At 36.7% G+C, this 24,441-nt stretch overlaps 1 protein-coding gene and 1 non-coding gene across 3 annotated transcripts; both read left to right on the forward strand.

The window, feature by feature from the left end:
• The first annotated feature begins 7,336 nt into the window (after positions 1-7,336).
• On the forward strand, positions 7,337-11,734 carry LOC141696776 (uncharacterized). Of its 2 annotated transcripts, none has more exons than XM_074500900.1 (2): positions 7,337-8,715; positions 11,464-11,734. In XM_074500900.1, exon 1 carries the CDS (start codon positions 7,532-7,534, stop codon positions 8,708-8,710), a length of 1,179 nt encoding a protein of 392 aa, XP_074357001.1. In that variant the 5' UTR covers positions 7,337-7,531; the 3' UTR covers positions 8,711-8,715; positions 11,464-11,734. The 2 variants fall into 2 exon arrangements, with proteins under 2 accessions (XP_074357001.1, XP_074357000.1); XM_074500899.1 differs by lacking the exon at positions 11,464-11,734 and adding an exon at positions 10,006-11,401.
• Positions 11,735-23,719: 11,985 nt separating this feature from the next.
• Positions 23,720-23,826, forward strand: LOC141698750 (small nucleolar RNA R71). Its single transcript, XR_012565253.1, has one exon. It is a non-coding gene; the product is annotated as a small nucleolar RNA R71 (small nucleolar RNA).
• Positions 23,827-24,441: the final 615 nt, after the last annotated feature.

Genomic DNA, 24,441 nt, shown 5'->3' on the forward strand with positions numbered 1-24,441 from the left:
GCGGGCGCTCAGCTACTGACTGGGAAAAATATTCTGATGAATCTTATTTTGACCATAACTTGAGTTCTACTCGTCAGAATTAGGCGATTCAACTGCCCACGCGAAGCTATTGAGATTCTCTACAACTTGACAATGGCCTTGGCTTCCAATTCTGATTACTTTTCATCATATTTCCTTTAAAAGCTCTTTTCTTCATTTAACTGATACCTGAAATGCATTAACACAAAAACACATCAAAATACCAACAACTTGAGTCCAAAACACCAATTTAAGCTTGTAATAAAGCATTCCAAGTGGATATAAAATTCACTTATCAGTCACCCAACCTTCTTCAAGGTCCATAATTAGTCACTAGTCCCTCAGTCACTGTCACTGCGCGTGAGGTCACGCACCCTCCTCATCGCTCATGCCAACATCAGCTCTTCATCAACTACCGGGATGTATCCTTCAATCGCCGTCATCCTCATCTGAACCCGGGTATAGAGCTCGATCTCATCAATCTCTCTACGGCCAATGGCTGGGGAAGCAGCTCTGAAATCCCCTGGGTATCCTAGTCGGATGGCTCTCTCAGCTGTCAGTGCCTCGCGTAACTCCGCAATGCGGGCAGATGCCGCAGTGATCTCAACGTTAAGCTGAGCCACCATCCATTCGTGTACAGCTACATGTATGGTCGTCGGGGGTGGTAGAGGTGAGTCTGGGTTGCTAGAGGATATGTCATAAGCCTCGTAGACTTGTGCATATATCCCATCCTCCTCATCATCTTCAGTATAGGGCGAAGGGCTTTGCATCCCTGGGGGTGGTGTAGGGGAGCGGATAGTCGGGTGAGGGTACATCTCTACATCCCTCCAGCCTACGCCATCTCCCTATGTCATCTCAACGTCATCAGCTATGGGGATAGGAAGGTCAGTCTCCTCCTCCGGGACATCCTCAGTAGGGTCATCATCTGAGTCATCAACGGGTGGGTCCTCTGGCTCGGGAGTAGGGTCATGCTCAGGAACCATAACATCATCAACAGGGTCAACCTCCCTCATAGGCTCCACTGGTACCTAACACAATAGGCAAGGTGTTACTAACATAGAGTCAGAATTCCCTTGAGGGTAAAATTGTCAAGACTACCCGTGTAGCCCGATGACGAACTCGACTTGAGCTCTAATTGATTATTTTATTATTCCTATGTCTACTTATTTTATATCCTATCGTTTCCAAGATTTGATAACCTAAGGATCTGATACTATTTCTGTGGCGCCCCAAAATCTGGGGTCGGGAATCTCGGAGGCCACGCCATCTAAACCACTATAAACCACATACCCCACACCACAAGATATAAATACTCACACTTTATGACCCCACACTTATCACACACACACACTTACAGGTTATTGTCTTGGAAATGACCACTTCTTTACTAGAGTAGATTAAACCGCAAAGTGATAATTATTACAACCCAAATGTAATTAAGTCTTACCGGGGAATAACCTTTAAGTAAGGCTAGTCCATCGGCAAAATATATGTTTCTTATTTATTACCTTACATAAGTCATACTTATAAATAAGCCGAACTAAAAACAACTGAAAACCAATCCAGTTTATTCGGACTACCTGCGGTACAACACCAAACAATCTATGGAACAGCTGGCCATTTCCTACCCGTTTTCTGGCTGTGGTTCTTATGGTAGTCATCTTGATTCACTGTTGTGTTGTGTCATTTAAAAGAAAGCAAGAGTGAGCTATATTTAAAATAATATTACTCAACTAGTTTATGTTCACGCAATTAATAATCTTTAATATTTAATCAAGTTTGAAATAAATAATCGCTGGAGTATACTCCTCCATAATAAAGGAATAGGTATAAGATATTTATTATTCGAACAATAAAATATTGGATTTGAAAGATTCCAACTTTAATATGGAATATAAATAAGTTAAAATAATTAATTTTTAGGTGAGTTGACAATATATTGAAAATGCTCACGCAAGGGACTAACAGAAGCTAAACTCTTGTTTAGTTTAAAAGTCGGTTAATTTTTTCCTTTGCGCCTGACTTATTAGGTCTGTGAATGGACCGCAGATCTATAATCTATAATCCAAGTAGAGGCTGGATCATTTTTTTTCATCCTCGACTAATCTCAAAAAATCAATACAACGTAACTGCATAACTACTTTCGTCCATAAAATTTAAGAATTTTGTTGGGTTGATGTGTGCAATATGCAACTTGGTACAAAACTTTTTTATTTGGAGAAACGCAACGTAACTGCATAACTCTAGTGTTATTTTGTGCAATTTAATATGGAAAATTCTACTACTCAGCAAACAGATGAGTAATGCAGCGTGTTGTCAGTATTAGCTGGCTGCTTAGCTCGCTGATATTGAATTTTCAGTTTCTCATCACCATCTTTTGACCCCAATTTTCTTTCCCTTTTGACATGCATGTTTGAGTTATTCTCAAAATATTATGTAAATTACTGGACACAACACAAATTGGCAAATTTTACATGATTTACTCCACATTAACTCATTCCACTCAAAACAAAATGAGGTTGATATTTTTTGTATCAATTTTTGTCCACCAAATGTTACTAGCATGCACAATGTTACACACACCCCATGGATTTTCTAGCATTGCAATATATACACAAATCATTAAACGACATTCCCGGTTCTTTCTATTTCATTTCACGGGACTTCACTTCTGACAAGCATGCACAATCTATACAGCCCTGGGTTTCATCGTTGTTAGATCACTTAAATAAATCTATCGATTTTTTCTGTCCGAGTTTTTGCTAGATCTGTTCTGGTTTGAGTTCCTTCTGGTACTCTTAGCGTTATGGTTGTATTAGTAATCATTGTTTGCTATCTCCATACTATTTTTGCGCATTCTGAGGCTAATGATAGGAACAACAAAGTGCTACATTTTATTTCATTATCCTTCTTCCTCCAGAGAAAGAGATTACTTTTTGTACATATGCTCGATATTAAAGATTGATAAAAATTATATATAGTATTTAGATTTGAAATGTCACTATGACCCTGATTTGAATTGCCCCGATTATATGTGAATATTTTATTAATATAAATGTGGTTAGACTAAGAGCTAGAGTCTTAGAAACTTATTTTATTAATAAATGCCTTTTGACATGCATTTTTCGGTTTATTCTCAAAATGTTATGTAAATTATTCTGCACAATAGGCAATCAAAGTCAAAGATTGTGAAATAAATAAATAAAGTGGTTATCATATGTCCTTAGATTGTGATTGACTGATTGCCAAACCATTTTATAAAGTATTGAGAAGAAAAATAATAACCTAGACTAATACTAGGAACAAGTAATGAACATCTTTATAACTCCATAAATGCAAAACTGGTCGAATGAGTAATTATCACTGTTATGATATGTTCCGCCTAGATGTTTTTAGGTACACATCAGTTCTACAAGAAAATGATCAGTGGGCCGATTATTTTCTGCAAGAATTTTTTTACGAATTATTTGACACTAGAAGATCGAGCTTTTGACTATATATATATACACCATCGGATTGATAAGAATCGAAATGTTATTAATATGCTAGTATTTGGTTGGATGGTTTAAGAGTTCAAAACCAAACAGACAATAATATTTACAGATTGTTATAAGAACTCAACTTATCGTTATTTCTTCCTGATTTTTATTCACTTAATTCTCATTCTCATGAACAATTGAATACAATAATGCTCAAGTTAATTTCCGAGTACATGAGGAGGCCAGATGACCAGAGAAAGTATCAAATAATTATATTTTAAGAATTTGACACAAGAGTACTCCCTCTTTTCTATTCAATTCTATACATTATTTTTTAACATGCTTTGTAATGTTTATTTAAAACGTTCCACAATATTTTTAAAATTTTTCTTTTCTTAATAAAGATTTCATGTTTAAATTTTTATTTACAAAAACAAATTACAAAAAATATTATGAAACTATATTTTATAAATGGCTCGAAATACGTACAAATAATGTATATATAGAATCCGCTGGGGCGGAGGTACTGCAAGGCAAGAATGTATATGCGAAGTGGCCACAACTCAGAAGTAACGAAAGGGAAAGATGAGAATCAATTGACTTCACGTCTCCACGCCACCTGCTATGAGCAGATTACACCATTTTCACTCACCTGTCTCCCTCCGTTTATTTGTTATTATTGTAAGAATATTGACTATTTGCTGTTGCCAGCCCAACTCTATTACTTGGCCCCTACTTCCCCTTCATCTTCATTATACTGGTATGTCATTTTTATTCTTGTTAAAATTTCACTACTACATTATATATTCATCTCAAATTTCTTGTTAATTAACAAGTTAATGGTGATGGTAAATTAAGAAAAGTACTGCTACTCCTGTAAAGCTTGGTCCGTATAATAAAGTTATCTTCATACTTTTTGGTAATAGTGTTTCTTCTTGGATTATTTCCCACTTACTAACACAGCATGCACAGATATAAAATCATTAACATATATCTTTATAACTTGTTTATTAAGAATAAAATTAATCCTAACTTAAAATACACTAATAAACAAAAAATTATGAATATTAGCATTAGTTCATTATCTTTCTACATTAGGTGGGCAGGCTGCGGCAACCCTTCCGAGGTCACACGTGTTTCTCCTCCGAAACCACCACACAACACATCCCCACTGCTAATCAGAGATGCACAAAAGTTCCATCGGATTGGGATTTGATCGGTCATTAAAAAATCCGGGTTTTAAAAAACCCGGGCTTTGACCGGACATGACAGAACCGGACTTTTCGGGCTTTGACTTTGACCGGGCCGGGTCGGACTTTCCGAAAATGTCAGAGCCCGTTTGGGTCCTCGAGACGGGCATAACCGGGCTTTTTTCGGGCCGGATCGGATCGGGCCGGGCTTTTTTCCTAATTTAAATCGGATCGAGTTTTATTAGAGATTCTGAAGACTACATATGTTAGCAACTATATCATCTTAAAAATGTATTAGTTTACATGTAATATATTATGAAAACATTACTTCGTTGAAAACATTTAAGTTCTGCAGAAAATAAATATGTTTATAGAATAATATGTTTTATCATTGTTATCCAAATATATATAGTGTACTTACTATATCTTCTTTCATTATTTATGCAATGAAGTGTATAAATAATATTATTAATCACAAATATGTAAATATATACGTGTTTAAAGTATTATTTATATTTGTAGTATATGTGAATTCATAAATATATAAGAAAATATATTAGAATAATCAGATTTTAACCGGGTTTTTTCGGGTTTTTAATCGGGCTGGGCCGGGCCGAAGCCCGGGATTTTAACCGGGCCGGGCCGGGCTTTGCCTAAAAATATAGGGCCAGTCGAGGCCCGAAGCCCGGGCCGGGACCAGACCGGGCTTTGACCGGGCCGGACTTGACCGGGTTTTGACCGGATCGGGCCGGACCAGATTTTCGGGCTCAGGCTTTTTGTGCATCTTTACTGCTAATCTATCCACGCCAACCCTCAATTTGCTCACACCACTCCAAATGTCCTCTTTCCATCTCGGATTAGTTGGTCTCTTAATTTTTACACGTATTTTAAGTTGACTTTACTATATATTTTCTTTAATTATTATTTTTTTAAAAATGTATAAATAAAAATTTAAATCTTATAATTTTATTCATACAAAAGAAAACTTAAAAAACTATAAACAAAAATATGTGATTGACACCTTAAATTACGAGCAAAAATTAAATTGAATAACTAATTTAAGATGTATGGAATATTACGGAGTGTCGAGTACTCAAATTTCCGAAAAGCCTAGTAACAAAATACAAGTCCCGATACTTTCCCTTTCCCGTATTCTCTAATATATTCTCTTTTTTTTGTTATTGATCAATTATTTATATTTTACGTGATGAGACACCATTATTATAGAAGTGTGTAAGAGCAAAGCTAATGGTGTGCTAATTATAATTTGGCACTAAAAAGTGTTTTTTGATATTAAAATAAAAGTTGCACTCCGATACTAGTTTTATTACTAGTTTCAAATTTTCATAAATCTTTTAACTTTTAATTAATTTAATATTGTTTTGATATTTTAAGATATACAAGATAATATAATTATTTAACTTTTACCCTTCATTTGTAATAATAGATGATGGGGTAAGAATGCATCTATGCATCCTTGGATTCAAATGTAGAACCAAGGATACATATTTGCATCTAAGTATGACATCACTTTGGAGTTAAATATTTTTGCATTTGGTGCTATAATATAGTAATGGCACCAAAGATATCATTGCATTGGACTTGCTCTAACTGTAGCTATTGCTATAATTTAGCACCAAAAAGTACATTTTGATACTAAAATATCACCATTTCTCCAATGGTTTGTTCTAAATCTTATTTCAAATTTAGATAACGTCCAAAATATACTACATTTTGATTACAAATTTAACTACCTTTCAAATAACCCACACTTTTAATTTTCTACTTCATCCATTTCTCCGCTTTTTCACTTTTTGATGAGTTGGAAATTATAGCACAATGCTATATTTTGTGCTAAATTTAGCGCAAACAATAGCATTGTGCTATTTTAGCACACCAATGGATTGAGATTTTTTATTTTTGTTCTATATTATAGCTATAGCACAAGATATACCACACCACTGAACATGCTCTGATAGAGAAATGAGAACTTATTAGAGAAATGAGAACTTATTATAGGACTATGGTAAGGAATTAGAGCTGGCAATTCGTGTCGTTCGTATACTTTCGTATCATGTAGTTTCGTATTTCGTGTAAAAAAGGGCAAACACATATCCGACTAGTTTAATATTCGTGTACTTAAGGATAAACACATATCCGTAACTCATCGTTTCGTGTATAAAAATAAATAAATAAATTAATTAATAAATATATAAAATATTATATAGTTAGATATAATTTTACATATATATATTTATATATATATATTAAATATATATATATTTACATATAATGGTATATTTTTGCATATATTTTTATAAATATATATAAATTTTATGTACATATACATATAATATTAAAGTAATATGTATATTTATATAAATGAATATATAAATATTAAAAAATTTATTAATAAATTTATTATTTCGTGTACTTTCGTGTCATGTCGTGTATCCAAGGTAAATATATATCCGTATCCGTTTAGATTTTGTATTCTTTCGTGTGTCGTGTACTTTTGCGTTCGTGTACCGAAAAACTGAATCCCAAAGCAGAGAGGGAAGAGAGAAGGCAGACTCACGAAGTACGACGTACTATATTGACACAGAATAAAAATGAAGAATAAAGCAGCACAACCATCGTACTGGTTCAGTTAGCACCAACAAAGACAACAAGGTACACAAAAACAAAAAGACACTAGGCCACTTCTTCATCCTTCTCTTGCAAGCCAAAACTCACAACAATTCTACAACAAGAATCAACATTCAACAACATTAACTCCTCACTTCCTTCCTCTATATAAGCACACACATTCTCTGTATCCACAACTCATTCCCCTCAAACAAAATGAAGTTGATATTTTTTCTATTAATTTTTGTCCACCAAATGTTACTAGCTTGCACAATGTTACACCCCATGGATTTTCTAGCATTACAATCTATACATAAATCATTAAACGACATACCCGGTTCTTTTTATTTCATTTCATGGGACTTCACTTCTGACCCATGCAACTTCGCCGGAGTTTACTGTTCCGGTGACAGAGTTATCGCGTTAAATCTCGGTGACCCACGTGCCGGTTCACCCGGTTTAATTGGTCACATTGATCCTGCCATTGGTAAGCTCACTGCACTAGCTGAGTTCACTCTTGTTCCGGGTCGGGTCATGGGTCCTTTACCGCCCACCATTTTTATGTTGAGAAATCTCCGCTTTTTTGCACTTAGCCGGAATTTCATTTCCGGCGAAATCCCGGCGAGTATTGGTCAGCTTAAAGGGTTGAGAACATTGGATTTTAGTTATAATCAGCTCACGGGAAAAATTCCCTGGTCAATCGGAAGCTTGCCGGCGTTGACTAACGTGATTTTGTGCCATAATAAACTATCCGGGTCAATTCCCCGGTTCGGGTCACGAAGCTTGACCCGACTTGACTTGAAGCACAATGAATTATCCGGGCCGGTTTTGCAAGATTTTGTGCCTCCATCGATTCGATATTTGTCATTGTCATGGAACCGTTTGAGCGGTCCAGTGGACCGGGTTTTGGCACGATTGAACCGGTTGAGCTATTTGGACATTAGTTTGAACCGGTTCAGTGGAAGATTACCGGGTATTTTATTTACATATCCTTTGACAAATCTTCAATTGCAGAGAAATATGTTTACTGGAACGGTGTTACCGGTTCATCAAGTCCGGATTGCGATAGTGGATTTAAGTTTTAACCGGTTATCCGGTCAAATATCGCCTTTGTTGGCTTCGGTTCAAGTACTTTACCTCAATAACAACCGGTTCATGGGTCAAGTTCCGAGTGTGTTTGTGGAACGGTTGTTGGAAGCTAGTCTACATGTGTTGTATTTACAGCATAATTATTTGACAGGAATATCATTGAATCCGACGGTTCCGATTCCGGTTTGGTGCTCGTTGTGTTTGCAGTATAATTGCATGGTTCCTCCGGTTCAGACTCCCTGTCCGTTGAAAGCCGGGAAGCAAAAAACTCGGCCTACTGCACAATGCATTGAGTGGAAAGGTTAATTTAGGTATCTAATATTTATAATTAGTATTTTTTTTAGCTGTGGGTTGGTTAATTGGTTAAATTTTGGTGTGATTCTAATAATGAACTTAAAAATATCGATAGTTTATGTAGATATAGAAATGTAACGCATCACATTTTTTGTTATAATTTTGGCCGTGCACCAAATATTTTGGTATCACGCCGAAAATGATATAACTTGTAGAACTGGATTAACTTGAAATTTACATCATTTTAGTGTAAAAGAGTGTTTACAGAGTTAGACCGGAAATGGTCACACATCATACTATCAGATACTAGTCATACTACAAATTTTGCTCAAAGCTGTTTAACATGTATTTAGTATTTACATTGTTTTACTTATGTGTACATAATTTTGCTGCTGCTTTTTTCTTCATTGCAAACTTTGATTGCCTTTTCAGAAAAAGACAGGACATATTGAAATAGGCACGTTAGTGAAAATAAGCCATGCTTTTGGTTTGGGGTTTGAGTATGGTGTAAAAGGTAGAGGAGCCATTTTTGAGGTGAGAGAAGAATCATATAGATTATTAAGAAGACGAGATTAACATAGATTATGGTCTGAATTTATTTAACCAACATATACAATTATTAAGTGTTAGAAAATGGAAAGTTTGAGACATATTTTATATATGTTTTTGATATGATTTCCGGAAACTAACACTTGTAAGTTGTTCCTTAACATGAGTACTTAAACTTTCATATTTGGATTTAAGATATTTTCTTAGTGAAATCCATGAATATATTGAGACAAAGTTGCTTGTTTGAAATGGGTTATGGAGATTTTGTCCCACATTGGTATTGTAAAAGAAAGATATTGAGTTTGTATAGCATCTTGTGTTAGTGTTGTTTACAACTACTAGCATAAGTGTAATGCTTGTGTGGCCTAATGCTAGTGGAAACTCTTATATTTTTCTTTTCTATTACAAGTTTAATTATTTATTTTGATTATTTAATTATTAATATAAAATATATTGAGTAAGGATTATTTTAATCATACTCTGAATATATTTTGTAATATTAATATTAATTAATCAGGATATAATATAAATAATAAGGAAAACCCATTTTGTTTACTTTTTCTGTTTTGTTACTTGGTGTACCACATCGAGTAAAATAGAAGAAGAGCAACTTGAGATGCCTGTATATTGAGAGGTATACTTGAGATTAAAATAACACAAGTCTCGGTGCCTACCTCGCAAACATATATGAGTTGCATAGGTTTTTTGGGCAAACTGAGGTGCGAGTCGCCGTTGATCATTGTTGGTTCTGTGGCCAGATTGATCTGTTGTTGTTTTATCCTGGAAGCGATATTGCTGCATTCCATCACAGCTTAAATGGGGGGCAATAATCTCTTCAAGAACAGTCAAGTCCTCTTGAAGGGTTTGGCGACTCAGCTGTTGTGTTCTTCTTATCAGAATTTGGAAAGCGATAAGAGATAAGTTTTTTTTACTTTCTTTGTCAATTACAGTCTTTATAGTTTGTTATTGCCTTCGTGTTTTATTTCGTTAGTTGGTTATTTGCCATGTTCTTGTTATTATATATATAACTGCCCATTGTTGCTGTGTAGTTAGAATTATACCCAACAATCTTGAAGAGATTATAGTTATATATAGTTAATTAGCAAGATGGTTAACGAAACTGGTGATGTTCCTAAAACTGTTGAGACTGATTCTGGTGGTATTACTACCATTGACTGGACCCCGTACCGTTTTCCCCAGCCAATTGATTTATCGGGTATGCCTAATAAATTTAGTGGTGGATCTTCCTTTTCTCTTTGGCAGAAAAAGACGAAGCTCTAGTTAACGGTTAAAAGGTCTATTGTTAGTGGTACAGTATGATCCTCCTGGGTTGGATTAAGAGAAAGCTGAATCTCTAAAGGTTTATGCTTTATGGGCTGAGAAGGATGGGGTGGCTAGGGCAGCCAATTTTGGCATCTTTGGAGAACACCTTGTTCGATGTTTATTCATCAGATGCCTATACTGATAAAGTCTTATGGGATAAGCTGGACCAAACCCATAATACTGATTCTCAAGGATTTGAGAAGTATTCTGTGGCTAGGTTTCTTGATTTTAAGCTGGTGAATGGAAAATCCATGACTGAACAGGTTCATGAGTTTGAGATGTTAGTTCATGATTTGGGTGAGTCCGGTATGGTCTTGCTTGAGAAGTTTCGAGTGATGTCTGTGATTGAAAAGCTCCCTAAGTCTTAGGAAGAGTTTGCTCTCTCCCTGAAAAGACAGAAAAGAGAGATCACATGGACTAACTTGATGTTGGACATCTCAGTATGAGAGCAGCACAAGTCCAAATAGGGACATGTGTTGCCTGTGGAACATGGGAGCTCGAAGGTGAATGTAGTGACTATAGGACAGAAAAGAAAGGTAGTCACTAAGAAGGCTAACACTAAACCTAACAAGAACAAGGCTAAGAAACCAAAGACGAACAAACCATGTTGGTCTTGTGGACAGGTTGGTCAATGGAGCAAGGAGTGTCCAACTAAGAAAGCTAAGAAAGCTGAAGTGGTAGCTCAAGCAAATACTGTGCTTGGACTTGGAACCACGAGTGGGCTAGTAGCTAACATGGTCATTGGTGAGGTTGTTGCCTCTAGAACCGATGACCGGTATGTTACTTACCACCCTATACTACTTTCCACTTATCTGTCACGTGAGTGGTTGATTGATACCGGAACTAATGTACATATTTGTGCTGATATTAGCTTGTTTGTATCTTATCAACAGTCATGGAGTGACAGTGACGATGGGGAATGCTAATGCTGCACAAGTACTTGGAATAGGAAACGTGGACCTGAAGTTTGCTTCTGGGCGGATTCTATCTCTCACTAGAGTGCATCATGTTCCCTCTATTCATAGAAATATTATAAGTGGAAGTTGTTTAGTTAAGAACGACTTTGAACTTTCTTTAAAATGTAATAAAATAGTTATTACTCATACTGGTACATTCTTTAGCAAGGGTTACTTGTATAATGGTTTGTTTTAATAAATGTTGAACCCGTTTTGGGTTGTTTTATTAATGATAGTGTTGCACCTTCTGTTAATTGTGTAGAATCATCTGATTTGTGACACTTACGACTTGATCATTTAAATTTTGGTGCTCTAAAGAATATGATGAATTTAGAGTTGATTCCAAAGTACGCCATTGATAAGAAATCTAAGTGTGAAGTGTGTGTAACTGCTACACAAACAAGGAAACCTTTTCATAATGTTGTTAGGGATTCAGACTTGTTAGATTTAGTGCACTCAGACATATGTGAATTTAGTGGTGTGTTGACTAAGGATCACTGTAGATATTTCATTACCTTTATAGATGATTGTAGTAGATATTGTTATGTTTATTTGCTTAAACATAAGAATGAAGCACTAGATAAATTCATTATGTATAAAAATGAAGCTGAAACACAAATTGGCAAAGTACTTAAACGTCTGTGGTCTGATAGAGGTGGTGAGTATACGAGTACCTTGTTTAATGAATTTTGCGCAAACAATGGTATAGTTCATGAGGTTACTCCACCATACACACCTGAGTCTAATGGGGTGGCAGAACGAAAGAACGAAACTTTTAAATACATGATTAACAGTATGCTAATTAATTCTGGGTTGCCTAAGTACATGTGGGGAGAGGCTCTGAATACGGCTTGCCATATTCTGAATAGAGTCCCTCTGAAACATATGGACAAGACATCATATGAATTATGGAGAAAGCGTAGGACAAGTTTGAGTTATCTTCGTGTGTGGGGGTGCTTTGCTAATGTGCTTTTCCCTGAACACAAGAGAAAGAAACTGGGTCCGAAAGCTGTTGATTGTATCTTTCTGGGCTATCTTGAAACCACAACTGCTATGAGATTTTTAGTATTAAAGCCTGACATAGATGGTATTGTGGCGAATATGATAGTTGAGTTTCGTGATGCAACTTTCTTTGAGGAAGTATTCCCAATGAAGACTGGTATATCTTTGGATAGTTCTGAGGATGATCCCACTCACACATCAAGTTCTATTCCTGATCATGTGGAAAAGATGACAAATATGGGGGTGGATCCTGGTAGTAGCTCTACTCCTAACAAAGTAGAGGAACCTAGAAGGAGTAAGCGTGCAAAGGTAGTCAAGGACTTTGGAAGTGACTTTATCACTTACAATGTCGAGGATGAGCCTTTAACTTTCCGTCAAGCCAAGGATTCTTCGGAGTCAAGGCATTGGAAATGCGCTGTAAAGAGTGAAATTGACTCAATTATTTCAAACGGAACATGGGAGTTAGTTGATCTCCCTCCAGGGCGTTCTACTATTAGATGTAAATGGATCTTCAAGAGGAAGCTAAATCCTGATGGCTCAATAAATAAGTACAAGGCTAGGCTAGTTGCTAAGGGCTTTAGGCAAATGGAAGGCATTGATTATTTTGATACATATTCTCCAGTTGCTCGAATGACAACAATCAGAATGCTTATTGCATTGGCTTCTGTACATGGTCTTATCATACATCAAATGGATGTAAAGACAGCTTTTCTTCATGGTGACCTTGAAGAAGAGATTTATATGGATCAGCCTGAGGGATTTGTTGCTTCTGGTAATGAGAGGAAAGTATATAGACTAGTCAAGTCCATCTATGGCCTTAAACAAACACCTATAGACTGGCATAAAAAGTTTGATGAAACTGTTTTAGACTTCGAATTTTTTAGTTAATGAAAGTGACAAGTGTGTCTACTATAAGGTTAGAGGTAATGATTGTGTGATCTGTGCTTGTATGTAGATGATATCTTGTTGTTTGGAACCAATATTGAGATTATTAACGAGACAAAGAGTTTCTTGAAGATGCACTTTGAGATGAAGGATATGGGTGAAGCTAGTGTGATTCTTGGGATCAATTTGACTGAGTCAACGGATGGAATAACTTTGTCACAGTCTCATTATATAGAGAAATCTATACTTGAGAAGTATGGTTATTCTAATTGTAGAATCGCTAGTACACCATATGATTCAAAAGTTGCCTTAGTCAAGAATAGTTCAGGAGTTCATGTGTCTCAGTTAAGGTATTCTTAGATTATTGGGAGTTTGCAATATCTTGCTAAAGTGACTAGGCCAGATATTTCTTATTCTGTGTCTAAGTTGGCTAGATATACAAGCTGTCCAAACAAGACTCATTGGGAGGTATTGGATAGAGTTCTTAGATATCTGAAGGGAACTATTTCCCTTGGCTTGCATTACCGGATATTTCCGGGGGTACTCGAGGGGTACAGTGATGCAAGTTGGATAGCTAAGAAATCTGGTTCCAATGGAGTGACTGGATATGTGTTTACCCTTGCGGGTGGAGCAGTGTCCTGAAAGTCTTCTAGACAGACTTTGATTACTCGGTCTACTTTTGAGGCCGAGTTGTGTGCACTTGATGCCACGGGGACGGAGGCTGAATGGTTACATGGACTCATGAGTATGTTACCTGTAGTAAGCAAGCCGTTTCCTGCCATTTCTGTTCATTGTGATAGTCGTACAACTATCGACAAAGTCAGAAGTGTAAAGTATAATGCTAAAACAAAGAGACACATCCAAGTTAGACTAAAGTCTATAAGGGGTCTTGTGTCTGATAGGATTATTGCTATAGAGTTCATAGAAACTCAGGATAATATAGCTGATCCGCTGACTAAAGGGATTGTGCATGCTATAGTCCTTAAGTCGAGGTTGGGGATGAGACTGGTAACCCATTATAATTCATCAACAGCGGGAACCCAATACACCTGAGAGGAGATCCCTCGAAATGTATTCAATGTGGTAATAACAAGTTGTAAGGATGAATTGGTAGTACCTCTATCATATACATTTAGATACTTATGTATCTGAGTCTATTCCCTATAAACCTTAAGAGGTACTTGAACTCCTAGTTAGCAAGAGTTATTTGAACTCTGAATGGGGTCAAGTCGTTTGACGAGATGATAGCAGTACATCTCTGGAGATGCCCAGCTAAGCAAATGTAATTGTGTGGTCGCAATTAGAGGAAAGGGTTATTCCTCTAAACATTCGACGAACAGGATCGAGACATGACCATTAATGTCTCAAAGCCGTAGATTGGCACTATAGCCTTTGACTTGTCATCGTCTATGGAGTGTGGTTACACCCAACGGATAAAGATTCAAGGTGAAACATTCCATCTGTATCCGGTAGCCATCGAAGTAGAGGACTTAGGAGGGTTCAAACCCGGGAGGGTACCGACTCTGAAAAGCAAGTCATGATAAAATCTGGTATGCAATTTAATTATGGATTTGTGGGGGATTGTTAGAAAATGGAAAGTTTGAGGCATATTTTATATATGTTCTTGATATGATTTCCGAAAACTAACACTTGGAGGTTGTTCCTTGACATGAGGACTTAAACTTTCATATTTGGATCTAAGATATTTTCTTAGTGGAATCCATGAATATATTGAGATAAAGTTGCTTGTTTGAAATGGGTTATGGAGATTTTGTCCCACATTGGTATTGTAAAAGAAAGATATTGAGTTTGTATAGCATCTTGTGTTAGTGTTGTTTACAACTACTAGCATAAGTGTAATGCTTGTGTGGCCTAGTGCTAGTGGGAACTCTTATATTTTTCTTTTCTATTACAAGTATAATTATTTATATTGATTATTTAATTATTAATATAAAATATATTGAGTAAGGATTATTTTAATCATACTCTGAATATATTTTGTAATATTAATATTAATTAATCAGGATATAATATAAATAATAAGAAAAACCCATTTTGTTTACTTTTTCTGTTTTGTTACTTGGTGTACCACATCGAGTAAAATAGAAGAAGAGCAACTTGAGATGCCTATATATTGAGAGGTATACTTGAGATTAAAATAACACAAGTCTCGGTGCCTACCTCGCAAACATATATGAGTTGCATAGGTTTTTTGGGCAAACTGAGGTGCGAGTCGCCGTTGATCATTGTTGGTTCTGTGGCCAGATTGATCTGTTGCTGTTTTATCCTGGAAGCGATATTGCTGCATTCCATCACAACTTAAGTGGGGGTCAATAATCTCTTCAAGAATAGTCAAGTCCTCTTGAAGGGTTTGGCGACTCAGCTGTTGTGTTCTTCTTATCAGAATGTGGGAAGCGATAAAAGATAAGTTTTCTTTACTTTCTTTGTCAATTACAGTCTTTATAGTTTGTTATTGCCTTCGTGTTTTATTTCGTTAGTTGGTTATTTGCCATGTTCTTGTTATTATATATATAACTGCTCATTGTTGCTGTGTAGTTAGAATTATACCCAACATTAAGTACTATGTGAATACTAGTACAAGATAGTAACTTATTTATGGATGATAGGTTTAGTTAAACAGAAACAGAATGCGATTATTGAACGAAAGACTCTTTAGTTATGAGGTGGACGATTCAAATAGTGAGTGTAACTTAGCATGTATGTAACATGTTGCTAATAAGGGAGACTAGCACACCAAAACACCATTACACAATTTACACCGATCTGGAGATTAATTCCATTTTCTACATTGCTGGTCTTTAAAAAAGAGGTATCCTATGTTAAGAAAATAGAACACAGTCAGCACCTCACTGAGAATTTGTGCACATACAACAGAATAGCAACAAATAACAACAATAGAATATACAGCCCTAGATCCTTGATAATTCATTAAATCCTTGTGGTTTCAGGCTATCGCAACTAACTGTTTGTCTCGTAGTATCTGGCCGTTTGTTTTGGATTAAGTTTAATTCCTAATCCAGGATTAGTTATTTCAATACAAACAGGTAATATGCGAAGCATAAGCTTCTTTTCTCAGTCAATAACAATGACTACTTGTTACCGATTGCTTCTTCCTCTAACTCAAAAATTTCGGGGGACAATCTACTAGTGACTTTACGCACTTTCAAAATGATTACTAAATAGTTAACTGTGCACTTAGTTATAACTACTGTAGACAGTTAATTATCGTAGGATGATTTATACAACAAATTCATCCTGTTCAATGTGGGAATTATAATATTCAAGCTCCACCATGCTTTTTCTATGGCCTGGCTTCGTGTTGTTGGATCACTTAATCAAATCTGTCCTGTTTTTTCACTCTGCTTGCATTTTCGATGCTCCTAGCATTATGGTTGTATTTGTAAAAGTTTTTATATTATTACTGAAATTTGTATTGTGTACTCATTTATGTAATCAGATGTGTTGGGCCTGAGCTGGATTTATGGATCACAGAGGGATTAGATGGGATGGCAAAATAGGGGTATTGGACCCGAATGAAATAATTTGTTGAGAATATATAGGTGTTGGTTAAGGCCTTTTGAAAGAGGTATTAATAAAGGACAATAAGGAGGGCCATTTAGTGAACGGCTAATATCTCTGGATCCTCACAATATGCGAAGACACCGGGGTATTCAGAAAATAGTACTTAGTCGGGCTATTATGATAACAGTGAGAGACTTGTATAAGTAGAGTTTTAGTTGGAAACGAACTTTATAGCGGGTCAGGAAGAAGAATATGATTCCTAATAATCTACAACTACTTATAAACGGATTTATATGATATATGTATGGAATATACATATATTTGATGGGTAAACATAATAATATCAAAGATAAACAAGAATTCTAGTGGCGTACTAGGAGAAGGACTCTTGGTGGCTAGCTAAACCTACTTAGATAAGCCTTGAAAGCTGTTATATGCTTAGTAAAAATGCGGGCAACCTATTATGGGGAGTCCTAAGGTTATATAACTATATATGGACTTGATTCTTATAAATATAGGATATGTAGGTCATTTGCAAAGTTTAAACACTCATTTTCTCTACCAAAAATACACGGTGGAGCTCTCGTGAGATCATTTCTGGGCACCCCCATTGCCGAGTAGGAATTACTCCGCCACCATTCTTGAAATCCTTGCAAATTCAGTCCAAATGTAGCCACAAACAATTCCCGTTCTGACAGATCAGGCGTATTCAATTTTTTACAATAGGCACAATTTTCAGGCTAAATCTCCGCGATTCTTCCTTTATTTCAACGACAACCTCTTTGAATGTTGTATCAAATTTCTCTCACAAAATTTTTGGCGCTAGAAGGAGGGGATTGGTGATCTTTTAAGGGGAAAAATGATTACAAGTTCCGGCGGTGGACACACACCGAAGAACAATGAAGGCGGCATCGATATTAGGCCCAAAAAGGCCATTAATGGAGATATTATGGATAATATCATGTGAAAATACAGGAAAATCGATCTTCCATGAAAAGAAATTCAAAAAAATTGAAGAAACGCTGGTTAAAAAAATGGTTTATGGCGGAATAGGTGAAAGGCGGATAGTCTTAAGCGTATATTTTATGGCTCTAGTATGCAAGTGTTTTGGACTTGATGGAAAAGGTCGTGGACTTAATGTCCGGAATATGGTCTTCATGTGTTGATTTCATTTAAAGAGGATTGGAATTGAGGCCCAACCGGTGGCTGGCGGGGAAAATAGCAAATTGCTCATAGCCCTGGATATGAGGAAGGAAGGGCTAAAGGGAGTCCTCTGAGAAATTTTCTTTCTGATAATTGACATGGGAAATGAAGAATGAGAAAAATAACTTCAAGATATGGATGATTTCTACTGCTTGGGGGAAATTCGGCCTAAATGAAAAGAAATAAAGGCCATATGGAGAGGTTACAGTCAAATGGGCCTATGAGAGAAATGGTGAAAGCCTAATTAGGGGTTTCCCCTCTATACGAAAAGCTCTGGTCTATGGTAGTTTCCGAGTTAAATGTTAATAAATGAAATCTTGGGGCAGATCGTAATCTAGTTTACCCCATAATTGATGTTTACAACCTCGAAGTTGGCAAGGATAAGAACCCTATCTCAGAAGACGGGAATAGGTCGTGATATTTTATTTTAAGGCCCATGGAATCATCATGATAGATCAAGATGAAATATGAATGGAAATCAAGGACATGGAAAACCTCGATACAGGTTCTCACATATGCGATGAAACCCCAAAATGAATATTGGCTGAAAAATAATTTTATTAAATATCGACGAGGGATATTGTTAGGACGTTAACACACACTAATAATACACGTAAGTATACATGTTCGCAAGTAGTATAAGATTTAGATCAAATTCGTTCCCACAAAGACTCTTTGGTTAACTTAAGAATATGCACCTATGCAACAATGATATGGTTATTATACAATGCTAAGACAAATAATAAGTTGATATTATTTATAACTAAGAATTATACTAACAATTATAACTAAGAGAAAAAAATGTTTGCATTAATATATATGACAAACATGGGATCCTAACTTTATTAAATACTTCATTCAATAGCCTTTTTGTTCTTAAACTTAGCATGTAATGGTGATGACACTAATCAGATAATACGAAACTAGTAAACACCAACTTTCATTGTACGAATACCCTACTACCAAGCATCCACAAAAGAGATAGAAGTTGAATAGACACCAATTATGCTTAGTCCTTATATGTCTATAAGAATTGAAAACATAACGGTTTAATGCGCAAGTTATCTATCGTGATTACATAGGGCAAGTAAGATGGTTAAAATTACCTACGAATCATGCATAACAATAACACATGAACCTATGCTAGCATGGCAAGTTCTAAATCTCTATATTCACTGTCGCTTCAATGGAGATTAAAACGCTATCTTATATGTTAGCTACACACATAAGACGAATAAGGACAACCAATACTAGGTTATCATACAATCACCACACACTAAGGTATCGAAATAATTTAACTAAAGAAATCCATAAATAAATCCGCTAGAACCCCACGATAACGATTAGTTCATAATCGAACTCATCATCACCATGGCTTCCAATGAAAACATGATAATAAATAATATAAGAGTACTAGAGTTCAAAGACAAATCAAAAACAAGCATCCAAGTATCAACTATATTAAAGAAAACAAAAGTCTTCTTCTTCGTAGTCGTATCGTGCTCTCTAGGTCTTCTTATGGCTCTCCCTGGTCTCCTTGTTATTAAAAACGTCTTTTTATTGGTATATATAGGCTCTAGGATGACCAGGACTCTCAAAATCTTCAATTTCAACTAAAATCAGGATTCTGGGGCAGAAACAGGGCGCAACAGCGCTGTTTTCGGGCGCGGGCGTGCTGTTTTCAGCTGCGGCCGCGCTGGAATAGTGTTTTCTGTGGCGCGGGCGCGCCAGAACCAGCGCGCCCGCGCCGACCTTTTGGAAAAATTCTGACATTTTTTCTTTTGGCCGTATCTTGAGTTCTGCTCGTCAGAATTAGGTGATTCAACTGTCCACGCGAAGCTAACGAGATTCTCTACAACTCGAGAATGGCCTAGCCTTCCAATTCTGATCTCTTTTCAGCATATTTCCTTTAAAAGTTCCTTTCTTCATTTAACTGATGCCTGAAATGCAATAACACAAAAATACATCACAAATACCAACAACCCGAGTCCAAAACACCAACTTAAGCTTAAAGTGAAGCGTTTCAAGGAGATATAAAATCCACTTATCACACTCCCAAACTTGAATCGATGCTTGTCCTCAAGCATAAATAAAGCACAAACAGACTCAAAACTACAAAATAAACCTAATGCATGAATGCAACTATGTGAATGCAACTAAATGATAATGCAATTGATCCCCTCAGAATAACCATAACTAAATGAATAAGACGATGCCTCTATGAATGTAATGACTCAAAATAGAGCTCGAAGAAAATCTCAAAAACCAACTCACAAAATAGAAACGTGCGTGTATGGATGCTTAACAGATATACTCTCGACACTAGATCAATAACCATAACTTATCTTTCATCAAAATAATCACAAGTTTATAACTAGAATAGACGTTAAACGCATAATGACTCGGAACACCTCCTTCCTACTAGAGTTATACAAGGATTTACGCTATTATTGAACACATAACAAAGATGCTTATTTGACCGTGCAATGAATGAGGTCCCCAAAAGACTTATGCAATAATACCCATGTAGCGAGCGTTAGGTTAGCGGATCCAGACTATGAAAAACCTTAGGTCACTAGGCACAAAGTCCCGTAAGAACTTAATAACTCGAGTATTAAAGAGCTCACTCTTGATCAATTATGTATAAACACATACTTTTTTTCTTTTCTTTTTTCTTTTTTTTTCTTCAACGATTTCTGAATGAGTGTATTTCGCTCCATCTCATTCAACCCTAGAATACTCATATAAATATTAGCCGGCTACTAGCCATTTGACGCCTAGCCTTACAACAACTCGTAATGAAATCCAAGTTTTTCTCTAGTTTAAAAATTCAGTATTCTTTTGTCATTACGAGAATAACAAAAATTCTAAATATAAACCAGTGATTAAATCTCAACTAATAAACAAGCATAATTATGATCTAGATCAAAAACAATCATATAAGACTTTGTGAAAATATTTGTTTCTGGAATGCAAATCAATTGATTAGGACTTAAATATCCCTCTATTCGTCATCACTATACTCACATCAACATCAACCAATCAATCAGAAATAGCTCAACCTAAGAGATCATGTTATATGCATGCAAATGCAACTACATGGACTCACATAATAACACAAACAAATATGTCCTATATGAACAATCATGTAAAAATATGAATGAAATACATCTAAACATGCAACATGAATCAATATGAATCTATATGTACACACACAAACTAATCCTTACATTATCACCCCCAAACTTAAAATTTTTAATGTCCTCTTAAAGGTAATATTAAGGATTTCAGACATACCTAGTCGTTAGAAAGATCACCCTCCTCGGGTGGAGGATCAGGTGGTCAATCAATCTCGACACCAGTGGCTCAGAAAATAGTGCCCAGAGCCTGTGTCAAATCTGCAGCAAAACAACGGTGAATGTCGTGCATGGCCTCCATACGCCTAGTCACTTGCCTGTATTGCTCATCACCAACACCAGTCCTATCAACTACCTGCTGCACATGAGAAGAACCCTCTGTAGGCATGGGAAGATCCGTTCGACCACCCTCTTCATTATCAAAAATATATCCCAACCCTTTGTAAGGGGGTGCACCTAAGGGGGTGCACCTAAGAATGCATAACTTAAGTGTGGGAGCATCTTCAATAGACGGCTTGAGACCCTTCTGAGAAATTTTCAGCTCTGCTAACCCAAGAGAATCGAATGGCATATCCAACTTCCTCTTACACAGAGATGCATTCAAAACCTACAATTGCTCTGCTCCTTCTTCATCTTCAATAACTGTTTCCCTTATTAAGGATCTCTCTAAGGTATCTGACTTTGGCAATTGCTCAAGCTCCGGATTCACGACATAGTCGACCCACTCTACTTTAAAGCACTCATATTTAGCTGTGGGTAACGTTATTGCCTTGAACACATTAAAAGTGACCTTATGATCGTGAACCTTCATCGCAAGCTCTCCTTATTGCATATCGATCATAGTTCGGCCTGTAGCTAAGAATGGTCTTCCCAAGATGAAGGGAATCTTCTTATCTTCCTCAAAGTCCAGAATTAGAAAATCAGTAGGGAAGATGAATCTATCCATCTTGACCAAGACATCCTCCACTATTTCTCGCGGATAAGCGATTGAACGCTCAGCTAGTTGCAATGACATGTATGTCAGTTTCATATCAGGTAGACCAAGCTTCTTGAAGATAGATAAGGGCATCAGATTGATGCTAGCTCCCAAAACACACAAGTATTTGTCGAACGACAAGTTTCCAATAGTGCAAAAATTAGTGAAACTTCCAGGATCTTTAAGATTCAGAGACAACTTCTGTTGCAGCAGAGTTCTGCATTCCTCCGTAAGAGCAACGGTCTCCAAGTCATCGAGCTTCACTTTCCGAGAGAGGATACCTTTCATAAACCTCGCATAACCAGGCATCTGTTCAAGAGATTCAGCGAAAGGTATGTTAATGTGAAGTTTCTTGAACACCCCCAGAAACTTAACAAATTGCTTATCCAACTTCTGCTTCTGCTGCCTTTTAGGAAAAGGAGACGGAGGATAAACCTGTTTCTCCCCCGTATTACCCTCAAGAGGAGTGTGTTCCATAGTTTTCTTCCTTGTTTTCACCCCGGCATCCTTTTGCACTATATTTTCAGCTACAATCTCATTTTATGGAATTTGCAAGGGTGCAGATGCACCTGCATTATGGACAGAATTTTTATACTCTTCGTCTTGCTGAATTTGGGGGCTTGCGACCTTTCCGGATCTCAAGATCATGGCGTTCACCTGTTCGTTAACTTCCCTAATGCCTGGATTGGCTTCTGTATCACTTGGAAGCGTTCCTGGTAGTCGATTCAATAATGCGTTAGCAATTTGCCCTATTTGGTTCTCCGGAGTCTTGATAGAATCAGCCTGAATTTTGTATATAAGAGCCTGGTTTTTGCACATAAGCCTCAACTCCTCCAATTCAGATTTTTCATTCGAAGATTGACCTGCACCTTCATGAGTTTTTTGTTGCATTCCCATTGGTTGAAACTGTTGCCTTGGTGCAAATTGTTGTTGAAAACCAGGAGGATTGAATTGCTTATTCACAAACTGCTGGAACGGTTGTTGCATTGCATTCTGATTGTTGCTCCAGCTGAAGGCAGGATAATTCCAATTTTCAGGATGATAGGTGTCTATAACTGGTTGCTGCGATCTCTGAAAGTTGCTCACAAATTGAGCTGATTCACTAGATATAGTGCATTTCTCCATCGCATGCGAACTTACATACAGCTCACAAACTCTGGTTATCTGATTAACACCATAGTTCGCCAGAGACTCGATCTTCATAGACAACGCCTTTAGTTGAGCAGTGATAGCCGTAGCTCTATCCACTTCAGGAACTCCTGCTACCTTGCCCTGTGGCAATCTCGGGGTTGGATACTGATATTCATTAGTAACAATCAGTTCAGTTAGATCATAAGCTTCCTCATAGCTCTTTGCCCATAATGCTCCACCTGATGCTGCATCGAGCATGGGTTTTGACTGTGCTCCCAACCCGTTATAGAAGCAATTGATGATCATCCAATCAGGCATTCCATGATGAGGACACTTCATAAGCATCTCCTTGTAGCGCTCCCAAACTTCACATAGAGATTCTCTCGATTGCTGCGTAAATTAAGTAAGAGCATTCCTCATTGCAGCTGTCTTCGCCATAAGGAAGAATTTAGTAAGAAATTTCTGAGCGAGATCCTCCCATGTAGTGATGGAACCTACTGTAGAGAGTGTAACCAACACTTAGTTTTGTCCCTCAGAGAGAATGGGAACAGTCTCAGCTTCACAGCATCTTCAAAAACTTTGTTGAACTTGAAGGTATCACAGATCTCGATGAAATTCCTAATATGCATATTAGGATCTTCCATTGGAGAACCCCCAAATTGGATTGAATTCTGCATCATTTGAATTATTCCAGGCTTGATCTCAAAGGTATTAGTTGCAATCGCTGGCCTGACAATGCAAGATTGAATGTCATTAATCTTGGGTTGAGAAAAATCCATCAACGCTTTCGTTGGTGCTGCTGGATCTCCCATTGTAATGAGTACCTGAAACACAACAAGTAAACTGTGAAAGTAAAAGAATTCGAGTCATTGAACCTTAACGACCACTGATGATAAGCACATAAACTAAAAATTAACATCGAGTTCCCCGACAGCGGCGCCAAAAACTTGTTAGGACGTTAACACGCACTAATAATACCCGCAAGTATACGCGTTCACAAGTAGTATAATATTTAGATCAAATTCGTTCCCACAGAGA

Source organism: Apium graveolens, chromosome 11 (genome assembly GCF_009905375.1).
Source record: "Apium graveolens cultivar Ventura chromosome 11, ASM990537v1, whole genome shotgun sequence".
Classification (NCBI taxonomy): domain Eukaryota; kingdom Viridiplantae; phylum Streptophyta; class Magnoliopsida; order Apiales; family Apiaceae; genus Apium; species Apium graveolens.